Source organism: Dysidea avara, chromosome 9, assembly GCF_963678975.1.
Source record: "Dysidea avara chromosome 9, odDysAvar1.4, whole genome shotgun sequence".
NCBI lineage: Eukaryota > Metazoa > Porifera > Demospongiae > Dictyoceratida > Dysideidae > Dysidea > Dysidea avara.
In genome coordinates this window covers 27,382,851-27,395,501 of record NC_089280.1, presented here as the reverse complement: position 1 = coordinate 27,395,501, position 12,651 = coordinate 27,382,851, and the positions used below count along the sequence as shown (strand labels likewise).

At 37.6% G+C, this 12,651-nt stretch overlaps 1 protein-coding gene and 1 long non-coding RNA gene across 7 annotated transcripts in view; one reads left to right on the top strand and one right to left on the bottom strand.

The window, feature by feature from the left end:
- The window catches only part of LOC136266791 (ATP-dependent RNA helicase A protein-like), a 30,507-nt gene extending 28,136 nt beyond the window's left edge, over positions 1-2,371 (bottom strand). For 4 of the 6 annotated variants that reach the window (XM_066061804.1, XM_066061805.1, XM_066061807.1 and 1 more), the window contains exons 1-3: positions 2,234-2,371; positions 2,052-2,180; positions 1,919-2,003 (exon numbers count right to left, since the gene is read on the bottom strand). In XM_066061804.1, coding sequence (XP_065917876.1) covers positions 1,919-2,003; positions 2,052-2,180; positions 2,234-2,344 — 325 coding nt within the window. In that variant the 5' untranslated portion in view covers positions 2,345-2,371. Of the gene's footprint in view, positions 1-327; positions 440-1,918; positions 2,004-2,051; positions 2,181-2,233 lie in introns of those variants that run through there. The other 2 variants (XM_066061809.1, XM_066061806.1) reach the window with 2 other exon arrangements.
- Positions 2,372-5,023: 2,652 nt separating this feature from the next.
- LOC136266356 (uncharacterized) lies at positions 5,024-11,007 on the top strand. The gene is made up of 5 exons (XR_010706071.1): positions 5,024-7,510; positions 7,564-7,702; positions 7,771-7,941; positions 10,356-10,749; positions 10,803-11,007. It is a non-coding gene; the product is annotated as an uncharacterized lncRNA (long non-coding RNA).
- Positions 11,008-12,651: the final 1,644 nt, after the last annotated feature.

The following is a 12,651-nucleotide window of genomic DNA, read 5'->3' as shown; positions in this document are numbered from 1 at the left end:
AAGTGCCAATACGGAAAATTAATGCCTTTTAAAGTATCATACAGTACTTTTCCTCCCCCAAAATGATGCAGCCTTCCAAAATGCCACCTCTAGAAATCACCCTAGAAATACCTCAAGCATACTTTAACAGAATAGTCATAGCATATTAAACGTCAAGCACAGCCTAACCAAACCCCTATACATGTGTCAAAATTGAAATTTTTTTAAAAAAAAAGATGCCAAACCCAATTTTTGATCTGTCTGCCTGTCCAAGGTTGCAAGGCTAGATCTAGGCTAAACGATGCATTGTACTATGACAACCATTTTTTACTGCAATATTAAACTCACCAGTGGCATGTGCCTTCCTTTTAGAGTTCTGACCAGTACTTGCCCTCTTTGCTTTGCCTTTCCTTTTATCTTCAATCATGCTGGTCATCTTCTTCATGCTAGGAAACCATATCAGATGGCATAAGATTAGGATCACATTCTTTAAAACACTTCCAACATGCATGCAGCAATATAGGACACCAATATTAATGCTTGGTTACCAATGTACTAATTATTTTGTCACACTTTGGAATTTGTGAGTCTAAAGCATGTAAGGCAGGTACCGATGCTTTTGTTTGTTCTTTACAACATGTTGACAGCACTGAAGACTCACTGAAAAGTTGAGCTACATTCCCACCAAAAGCGAGCTTTGCACCCACAAAGTTAAAGGTCATACAGAATGTTACATGTACAGCCTTAGTTACTACTAGCACCATACAGTTTGCACTTGTGTACTAGTAAAGATATAGGTACTCACAACACTACAGTTGTCTTAGCTACACACAGCTCTGCTGTATAACTTACGTACCTGCTGCGCTACTGGAATTATAGCACTAGACAGTAGGAAGAGCAAGGAAATTGATTTGTACAGCAACTATACTACAGGTGCTGACGTTTGCAGCCATAAATTCCGTTTGCATTAGTCTACAACATTGATATTTGATGTTCACCATGGATTGGCAAACCAACCAAGGTATAGTTAAAGCATTTGTGCATATACGCATATGTATGAAGGCGGCTTTGTTGAAGTAATGGCGACGATCTTGTTTACGTCCTCCACATCATGAACAAATGCACATGACACGCATACCATTTGGGCTACAGAAATAAAACAACTCTCCGTGATCAGGTGAATAAGATGGTATATAGGTTTAATCCAATTGAGTCTTGATTCTCCATATTTTTTCTTTATAGCATGCATAATTTTTAAAATTATCATTTTTCTCAAAATGCATGCTTGTGCACACTAGGTGGGTTATCGCTGAGGCAGTCACGTATGGGATGGGAGGTGTCTACAATTACAACATAGTCATTTAGATAATCGTCAAGTATATAATATCAATATTAAATGAGTGCTCCACTGGAACCTACTGATGATGCAGGTGCATACAAAGAGCACATTCGACGATTAATAAAAAAAACTACTTTGTCAACCAGGAGGCATGAATTTTCTTAAGTAAATACTCTAGATAGCATTGTCAGTGGCATCATTATTATCCTGGCTACATTACAGTGACCACAGTGTGGTGCCGATGAGAAAACCTCAGTGACAAACTCTTTGCAAGTATAGTGTAGAAGTTCATGAAGTAACTCCACATTTCGCTACAATAGTGTTTGTAAATTCGAAGGTGAGGCATATACAATATAATGCAATACAAATGTGTATTTGTGTACGCATTTAAATTTTTTGGCTACTTTTACTACTTCCTATATTAATAACCTCATCATCCCAAGTGTAAAAAACTATGAACAAGATTTATTTCCAATACTATGAACTGAATCCCCCACACTAACATGGCCATTTTGTCAATTATGATTTTCGTCATTATGGATATCGTCCATAAATACATGGGTGTTCTATTGGAGTTTATATACAACAATCCATACTAACCACCAAACAGACTGGAAGGTCCAGGCTGTGAATCAAACAAGGGCCGGGGTTGTGCAGCAGGGCCTGTGAACCTGGCCGTAGCCTCCTGGAATAATTGTACAACTCACGTGACCACATCAAATACACTACTCACCAGTTGGTGAGGTTGTAGCTGTTTCTCAGCTATCAGGTGGTCACAGAACGCCTTAGCTGCTATCTTCTGTGCCTCTGTTTTGCTCCCCGCTTCACCAACACCGATAAAATCGATACCTTGCACATGAATCTGTTTGGTGCCAACACGAGTACAACGTGTATTAGTTAGCGTTGCGTACCCACCTCGCAGTAACAGTCGCCTTCTTCATCTTCGATAGCGTAAGATGGTGGTGGTAGTTTCTTACTACTACAGAACGAGTGGAGTACTTCCTTGTACTTGTACTGCTCCGCCATCTGCTAAGGTGCACGTGAGTAAAAAGCGGAATGTTTACACTCGTGTCACCCGCGTGTTAATGGGAAATAGTATAAATAAAATTAGTTTTACGAGGGTAAGAGATCGTCAACTGGCCTCGCGCAAGGACCCGCAGGTTGTTTGTGTTCAGTGCGGGGTTCAGTTTGTCTGTGTATGCCGGTGTGTGTATCATGTACGGGTGTCTATTATCTATGGTGTATCTGTGTGTTGGATGAGCGAGACACGTAAGTACCGAAAATGCAAGACTCTGCACAATCAGGCCAATTTAATTCAGTACAGGTGTATAATTAGGCCCAAGGGGGTGATTAGGCCACCCATAGATAGTAGCTATATATCCGGAATATACTATTTATGGGCCACTGCACAAAAGTACTAGTCACCATCGTTGTCCGGCATACTTCGAAGCTATATCAACATTAGTGAATGAAAACAATGTATTTGCAATTGTGTGTTTTGAGCATCTTTTTCTCTTCTTTGGTCAAGCTGCATGCTGGTAATTTTTTGACTTGGCAGCAATGATCAGTGTAGCTATGTGTGTTTTCTTCAACATAATGGGGTACCTTGATTGGTGCACACGTGTGTGTCTAATTAAGTAGTCTTTTAGATACAGCTAATAAACAGTCGAATGCATGTTTGAGAATAATTGACTACCAAACTATATTTACTCAAGTTTTTATTCCTAATAATGATGGTGGTTTCTCTTTAACTACACTTTAATGATTAGATCAAAGCCTCCATAATTATGACCTCCCTAAGCAAAGGAGGTCAATCATGAGTGTCATGGTCTTTCTTTAAAAATATATACAACAGAACCAATCTTATCATCCACCTGTATAGAAATACTTTACAAATAAGGCCAACTTAAAAATACCCATCCCCCCCCCCCCCCCCACACACACACACACACACACTTTTATTGGTTGACACTTGTAACTGAAGACTGAGTTACTCTTAACAAAATGGTCACATTTTGTATCTCCATAGATAATAGACACCCCACATATACCTCACTGTGAAAGTAGCAGTACATGACTTTAATCAATCTTTGGAGCCACTCTGTACAAACTCCCCGAATTAAGGACCAACAGGTACAACTTATGTTTTTATCTCTGAAGAGGATATTACAGCAAATATGGGCCTAAAATTCTGGGTCCCAAAGTGTCCGTTATGGAGAAGTTCCCTTGTTATTAGAAATGGCAGGTGCTATGGCATTAAGGGATCAAATTTTAAGCATGTGCCCTTGGCTATACTATGTATTTGGTTAGTTAATGGACTTGTAGTCTGTCACATGTCAGCATGAACACTTCAAATGTATCATTACAGGTGACGCTTCATATTGTGATGTAACTGGGCCAACATTTTTATCCTCAACTAATAGAGCTATTGCCCATCAATCAATGATGTTATTTTATTGTCAGAATTGTTCCTGTTAGTAGGCCTCACTGAAGATAAAGTGAAGTCGCAGACCACACATAAACAAACACACTTCCAGGACAGTGTAATTAAACCATCAGTGACATTGACAGAGTTGTACCAACTCTTCACTGTGACCACCCTGCAGAAGCAAGTCAAGGATGGTGACAAACCAACACATCCAGTTGATAGTGAAGTAGAGAAAATTTTGTGTGATATGCTGAAAGGTATTCCCAAGCAAGTAGCAAGTAGTGGGAACAGTGTTTTGTTTAAGCAGACTAGATTTCCGTGTTTTTTTTTAACTGGCATAGTAAAGAAAAAATCCAAAACAATTTACACTATAGAAAATCTTATACAGTGTGGTATGCAAGTAACAGATTGTTTTTATGGCCTGTTGAATGTTGCAAACACTGACCAGTTACCCACTGACAATGCCATGCACCTTCTCTTTTGCATACTTTACCATCCAAGACTTCTTGTGTGCACTTAATTTACATAAAAACATTGCCCCAAAATGAGCAGGAACAGTTGCTGAGTGAAACCTTTCATGATTATTGTAATGTGTTTGTATTTTTTATTATTATTATTAGCATAATGGATACACGTACAAGAGTACGATAAAATGTTATTAGGCTGTAAGCCTTTGTTCATATCCATGGCCTGTGCTGTCCCAGTACTTGTCATGCAAGCTTTGCCTTGAAGGATGCAACAGTGTTTGTGGAAACTATTTCTTTAGGTAGATTGTTCCAATGATTGACAACTCGTTGAGTAAAGAAATTATACCGAACATTCAATCTAGAGTGTGGTTTAAACAACTTCATGTGATGGCCTCTAGTATTGGTACTAACAGCTGGTGTAAAAAATGCAGTAGGGTTGACGTTATAAAGACCATTCAGAATTTTAAAGACTTTAATAAGGTCGCCACGTTGTCGACGACAAAACAAGGTGTACATACCCAAGGACTTTAATCTCTGACCATAAGACAAGTTTCCAATGCCTCTAATCAACCTTGTAGCTCGCATCTGCACTTTCTCTAAAACGTCAATATCTTTAGCAAGATAAGGACTCCAAATAGCTGAAAAATATTCCAGAAGAGGCCTTACATATGTTTTATACAAAAGGTGAACAAATCCTTTGAGATATTAACAAACGATCTTCTAATCATGGAAAGAACCTTCATGGCAGAAGCTGCAGCCTTACAACAGTGCAAAGATGGCTTCAAGTTACTAGATATCCATACTCCAAGGTCCTTTTCATGATCAACTTCAGGCAGCTGAACAAATTTTCCAGAATCATTATCCCACAGTACAAATTCACTAGCAATTGATGAATGACCTACACGCATAACTTTACATTTCAGCAAGTTCAGTTTCAGTAACCATATTTGACACCAATCCTGTATACTATTAAGGTCAGCCTGTAGTTGTTGTTGGGAGTCTTCCACTGATTTAGTGATGGCATAAGCTTTAGAATCATCTGCGAAGAAACTCAAATTGGTATGAACAATGTTGGGAATATCATTAATATACAATGTAAATAATAATGGCCCCAGAACAGACCCCTGGGGCACACCACTTGTTACAGGACACCAGCTAGAAAAAGAGCCATTTAAAATGACTCTGATAATGATCCAAGAGAAAGCCTTTAAGCCATGAGCAATACCTTACCACATAAGCCATAACTAGTCAACTTTTGGAGTAGTCTCGGATGTGGTACTGAATCAAATGCTTTACTGAAGTCGAGGTAAGCAATATCAACAGTATAGCCCTGGTCAACTGTAGAAGTCCAATCCTCAAGAGTTGTCAAAAGATTGGTAAAACAAGATTTCTTTTTAATAAAACCATGCTGGCACTTTGTAATGATCTCACTGTCATCCAGAAACTTCATTATTTTAGTTCTAATCGAAGTATCTAAAATCTTTATCGCCTGGGATGTTAAACTAACAGACCTATAGTTTTCTGGATTAACTTTAGAACCCTTTTTAAGAATAGGTGTTATGTTTGCTCTTCTCCAGTCTCCAGGAAGCATACCAGTACTGATAGATTGTGTGAATAATAAGAAAAGTGGTTTGGCCAACACTTCAGCACAGTTTCTTAGTACCTGTGAGTGCAAATTGTCTGGTCCAGGGGCCTTGTTAGCCTTCAAAAATGACAACACCTCAAAAACCTCATTTTCTGTTATACATATGTCAGACAATTGGTTATCATTAACACCAGCAGTGAGATTCTCAGTTGTGTAACACTCACTTGTAAACACTGATTGAAAAAAGATATTTAGAGTTTCAGCTGTTTCTTCATCACTCCTATTAAGGGTATTATCAGATTTCAAAACTTGTCCAATTTTGGGTTTAACCCCAGATTTGTCCCTCACATATCCATACATAGCTTTGGGGTTAGTACGGAACCTTTCAATTAACTGTTGTTCATTATTGGCCTGTGTAGCTCTTACCGTAGTCTTGACTTCATTCTCTTTGAGGTATATGTAACATAATCAGAGGACAAACGAGTATGCCTGAATGTAGAGTACAACTGTTGTTTCTTTTTGATAGCACTCGCAAGTGCGTTTGACCACCATGGGGGTTTATTTGATGGCACTTTTTTAGTAACTTTAGGAATGTGCTTGTCCATAGCAGATGTAACCTTTTCCTTGAATAGGCTCCAGTTCAATTCAATGTTATCACTGCTAAATAGCAGCTCCCAATCAATTTCATTAAATTCTTCACACATTGATAAGTAATTCCCTTTCCAGTAGTTGTAAATCTTTGATTGATGTTCAGTAGTAGGATTATTGTCCAACAAACATTTGTACTGCCAAGTTAAACACTTGTGGTCACTAGAGCACAGTGGGGAGTGGTGTTGTACAAATTGAATGGAATTAGTGTCAAGAGTGAACACTAAGTCAAGAAGAGAGGATCTCTGACCACACCTATGACGAGTGAAACCAGTTACATGTTGAAACAAATAAGCATCATTGATAGCATCCAGTAAACAAGCAGCCAGAGATGTTTCACTTCCAGCATAGTCAAGGTCCTCCCAATTAATTCCTGGAGAATTGAAATCTCCAAAGAGTAGGACTTGAGAAAAGATATTCAAGTCATTGATACCCCTAATGGCCGAAATTAATCTACAATTGTTGTCATCGCTTGAGGATGGAGAACGATAAACTAAACCAATAAGGAGTTGTTCATTGTCCCTGAGTGAGGCACTACACCAAGGTGAATCATCCACGCCAAAATCCATCAAGGCAGCACACGATGTGGCTGATAAAGACTCATGCAAGTAGAGGAGAACACCACCACCAGTTCCAGATCTTCATCAGGCTTTCCTGAGGAAGGCTTTCCACGCTTTCCACAAGTGGCCTTACAGGATTAGTGTCTCATACAGCAGCAATATTCATCAGTGATCAGTTGCAATCTGATTGTGATGTTGCTACAGCAATTCAGTGTGTGAATGAGAGTCGGCAACCCAATTTAGCGTAGCGAAGTGAACCGCTTTGTTTAGACACACTTTGTCATCATATGATTGTCTTGTGATCTCTGCTGTTTTATCGTATTATCCAGTTTCAAACTTGGATATGGGTGACAGCCATATTTGCGATATAGGGGTTGAAATGTTGGGTTAAATATTATCCTGATAAGAACTGTGGTCACTATTTAGAAAACCTTTATTTTAGTGATAATCACTTCAGTCTAGCTGGAGCTGGAGCAAGAGATTTGGCTAAGATTGTGAAGAAAAGTAAGCACATGCTGCTACTATATAAGTGAACCGGTGTTACATCACTGCTACAGGTAGTGTCTCTTTAAAGGTGTTGGATATTAGTTGGAATTCTATTGGTGATGATGGGATATCAGTGATAATAAGAGGAGTTAATGGGTAACAAAGTCTTAGTTGAATTACATGTGCAAGATTGCCTAATGGCAGTAAAAGGTAAGTTGTATCATATATGATCAGTCATTGTACATTGTTTTACCACAATTTATTTGTGAAAATAATAGGTGCTTACTCTATTGGTAAATTTTTAAAGAATGAAAATCAATCATTGGAAGTCCTTTGGCTTTCCAGCAATGATATTGGTGATGATGGTGCATCACTGATAGTGGAGGGACTACAGTATAACAACGGTATAAAGGAATTGATGATGGATGAGTGTAAAATATCAGCAAAAGGTATATTGCATGTGCATGGGTGGCACACATATCTATGATTATGATTACAGTGGGACCTCAATTATCTGAACCCCTTGCGACTAGAGGTGGTCCATAAGTCTGAAAAGTCCGTATCTCTGAAACTGTGTATAGCATAAAGATATCATTTCAAATACCATAATAGCAGGGGCGGATCTAGGATTTATAAAAGGGGAGGCTAACTCAAGGTATTAATCTCTTGGGTAGAGGTGTGTGAAGCACACTTCCCGAACTAGGGGGGTCTGGGGGCATGCTCCCCCAGGAAAATTTTGAAAAATAGATGCTAAAATACTGCAATTTGGAGACATTTCCACATAAAATTCATACCTGTAGATATTTTATATACTGCCTTTAGATTATATAGGTCTCTCTGAAGCATTTTGCTAATGGAAAAGTTTGGGTAGGTACATACAACCAAGTACATGATGCACCCTTCTCACAATTGCACAACACTGAATAGGTGCATGTTATGTTGAAAGTGGAAAATTTTGAAATTTGAACAATGCAAGATTGAATCTGAGAGCATTTTCAATGGAAACTGTGTACCTGAATTAAGTATTTCCATACATATTAACTACACAAGCAGAATGAAGCCCTTTAAACAGACCAATGCACTTCATTGTATGTATAGGTGCAGGCAGATTTGGAAAAATTCCATAACAGAACCAACTACATGTTTCTAGTGAATGTTCTATTAGAGTGGTTAGCTGACTGCTCTATTAGAGTATCTCGATCTTGTACACCTCCAATGCTGATCCGGGTCCTTGTTACATAAACTTTAGCAAAAATCCACTGATAATACCTTGGAAAGATGTTTATAAGGTGGTTTTATGAGTATTTGTATTATTAGTGATCATATAATTATGCTAAGACAAAATTTCATTACAATACTCAGCATATTGATCAAGTAAAGCCTAAATATGAAGGGGTGGCTTCAGCCCCCAAAGCCTCCCCCCTGGATCCGCCCCTGAATAGAACAGTCACTACTCTAATATAAGTCATTTCCATAGTTCAGTTAACCAAGTATCCAGAGAAGTAGGGTCCGGGTTCCACTGTACTTGTGGAGGAGGTTTGGCAGTGTATGGAAACTTCATTAAGTAATGTAGTTTCTGATCTCCTAGCCTAGGGATCCACCTTGAAATGAGTCACAATTTTTTAGTACTGATTTCTTAACAGTCCTAATGGGATAACTGCTCCAGTGAAGTACGTATATAGCCAGGCAGTGGCTAGTTCTAATACATATTTTGCAAGGTTGTAGGCTTTAGATATATATATACAAGCATAAATGTTAAGTTATAGTAGGGGCAGTACCCCAATATAAAGTACCGAAACAAACTGGATCGGAGTGGTACGTAATGTCTAATTGCTAAAAATCAATAAGGGCGAATATCCCTACTGTACTGTGTTGTCTAGAAATGCACAGTAGGGATATTTGCTTTATATAGTAATTGCCACAATCCGCACTATTCCGATCCAGCTTGTTTTAGTACTTATTATTGGGTACTATTGTCCCTACTCTAAAATTCTCAACTTATGTTTGTTATATATTCATGACCATTAATACCCTCACCTATCACATTCATGCAATAAATATACAGTTAGTATTAGTCACAACAGAAATGCATCTAGAAATGTAAGCAGTCAGCAGAACATTTAACAACACATAGCAATCGCTGTACTATACACGTGTTTACTGCATAATTGCTACATCCTAGTTTACCGTACTTTGCGCATGCGTTTTGCGCATACCATTCTATGAGCAGTCCATTTTGTGGTGTCAGACAAATCGTCTACAATGGAGAACAGCTCACTGCACTGTATTAGCAATACATGTATTCCAATATGTTGGTGCAGTAACATTGTGTAACGTGTACCTTGAATGATAAAGAACTGAAGAATAGAAGGTAGGACAATAGTGCACATATTGTATATCTATTGATATGCCAAAGGTTTCTTAAGTAAATTCAAAGCGTGAGGTAGGGCTATAGCTGACAGGAAATTTGGTAGCAACTTTTATTGGGTTAGCATATGCATTGTTTGTCAATTGAAAGTGATCACTCTCTATATGTGCTAAAGTAGCCTTGTACCGTATATGCTCCAGTATAGGTTAAGAATAGTTTAAGAATTTCAAGGAGTCTGGGGGCTGCCTTCAGAATTCAGAAGCTGCAAGGCGTTGATAATTTTAATAGTAGCCAATGATATCAATCTATGTTGCAACTGTATTCAGTGATTTTATGTGAGGATTGATCAAATAATTGTTAGCAGAGTTAATGTGGGCCCATCCCCAGACACTGTATAACCTTGCTAACTTCAAGAGTTTACTACAATTAATGTTATAATAGCCTCCTCTTTTAGCCCCCACCGTATTGTTATCAATTCTCATTGTTGCTGTACAGGTGTCAATTACCTTGTTGATCTAATAAGGACAAAGTGTACTCTACAGGAACTTTCACCGCATAAAAATGATCTTGCATGGTGACAATGGTATCACTGCTATTGCAGGAGCTCTTCATAAGAGTGGGATCAGTAAACTGGACATTAGTGAATGTGGCATTACTGTGACGGGAGCCAAAGCACTAGCTGAATCATTGCTGATCAACAACAGTATTACATGTTTGAATGTTCGAGATAATCTCATGACTGTAGAAGGAATTCGTATGATACTTCAGTGAGCAGTTGGAAATGGAGTGTGTCAAGTAGTGGGAACTAATTGTCTTGCTGATGACGATGAAGCCTTAATGTTAAAGGAAAAAAATACTGCACATGAGGAAGAAAAGGAGGCAATGAAAGGTAGGAATTTATGTGATAATTTTTATAACCAATTGTAATTCAAACATTATTAGAGGTCTCATGAAGACAGTGAAACACCTCTTCCTCATGCAGCTCATCATCATAGATCAACTGAAGCACCAATTAATTTTTGTATCATATACCTGTATATTATCTTAGGAAATTTATGGATTAGCACTGAACTCATGCAACTAGTTCACACACTAATTATTAACCTATAGTCTAGCAAATCAATTATTCTATTTTTGTGTTTGTCAAATCGCCAATATGACTTGTGCATAAAATGGCAATGCAATTGGGTATTAACTATATAGGTAGCTAACTTACATAGCTCACGTGACTCAGAAAGTCGGAATGCAATTAACTTTATTAGTCTGCTCTATAGCTAGTTACTAACTTTATAAAAGTTATTTATATAATGGCTGCATTCAGTCACTGGTTATTATAAACATTATTTAATATGGTAAGGTAAACGTACAGCAATGCAGGTGATGATGAGAAACTAATAATTAAGTTCATGAGGTCTTACCACAAAGATACTCATATCATGCAGTGCTCAGTATAATGTCTCATACAATCTGTCAATAATACTACACACCAAAATGCAACATGTTCAGCCATTGGCAGATAATAGTAAACAGTTTGCATGCATAAAGCTTATATCAAGAGTTAATAATAATTATTAACTCTTGCTTATATTAATAGGTCATAATGTCAAACCATTTTTAATTTGGTCAGTCTTTGTGGCTTTTTGGTCAGAAAATGACAGGCTGTTATTTTGAGCTCTGTTACAAGTTCATATATGTAGTAGATGCGTGTATCTTGTGTTATGTTACTACAATGTATGGCACAATATAATATTGTCAAGCAAGGGTTAGCTCAATCCAATATTGTGAAGCGCACTCATATACTTCAACAAGTTATGCTCACCGTTAGGAAAATATGTCCATGCATAACCTAGCTAAGATGAATTTTTAAAGGGATTTGTATTTGAACTTTGAATTGGGGTGCCTTGAAATTTCTGACCAGTAAAAATTTATTGAAGCAGTGATACTTATTTTTGTGCCATGCTCTGATTGATTTATACCATAATTATGATGCAATTGTTGCTGGGACAAATTTTGACTATTTAACTCTGGGGTGGCAACACTCAGTATTATGCTGCATTCCCCGTGTTAATTAAGTTTGAACAAGCAAACTGTGGCAAATTGAAGAAAGTTTGCCAAATTTTCTATGTACGGTATAGAGGACACTCCAATTTTCTATGTACGTTATAGAGAAGATGAGGATGATGATAACTCTGTCTGCAAACCCTCTCAGATCAAGTATGTCACTATTATTCTGCATATTCTCAGATAAATAAATTTCACTGTTATACATACTTTTCCACAATTCTGTATACTGTACAAACCAAATGAGAACAAAGTTTCAACAAAGTAGCAGTTGGAATTTGAAACTCAAGAATAGAGTGAAAAGGAAATGGTTTTGTGCACAGGAGTCTTTGTTGCATCATACAGGTGTATTATTTGGTAACTGCATGGATTAAGCATGCTTTGTGGGTCAATTCGTTTTAAACCAAAGTGGTCATCATAGTGGTCATCATCAGTCTCTAGCAGCGTTAAAGTATGCAGTCCCTTACAAAGGGTGCATTTAGCATAAATGTGATTGGGCCTGTGAAAACAGGACACGTGAGCAAATCATATCAATTTTTTTCAAAGTTTCATGACTCATAAAATTTATGTCATCATATAATGTACTATTATAGTAATACAATTTACACTCAGTGCTAAATAGTGAAGTGGCTCTGGTTTAACTCTTTCATACTGTGGTTATTCTAGAGCAAGAAGTTTAGAATTTAAAGTGATAATTGTACTTTAGTTGTTTATATATATATATATATAT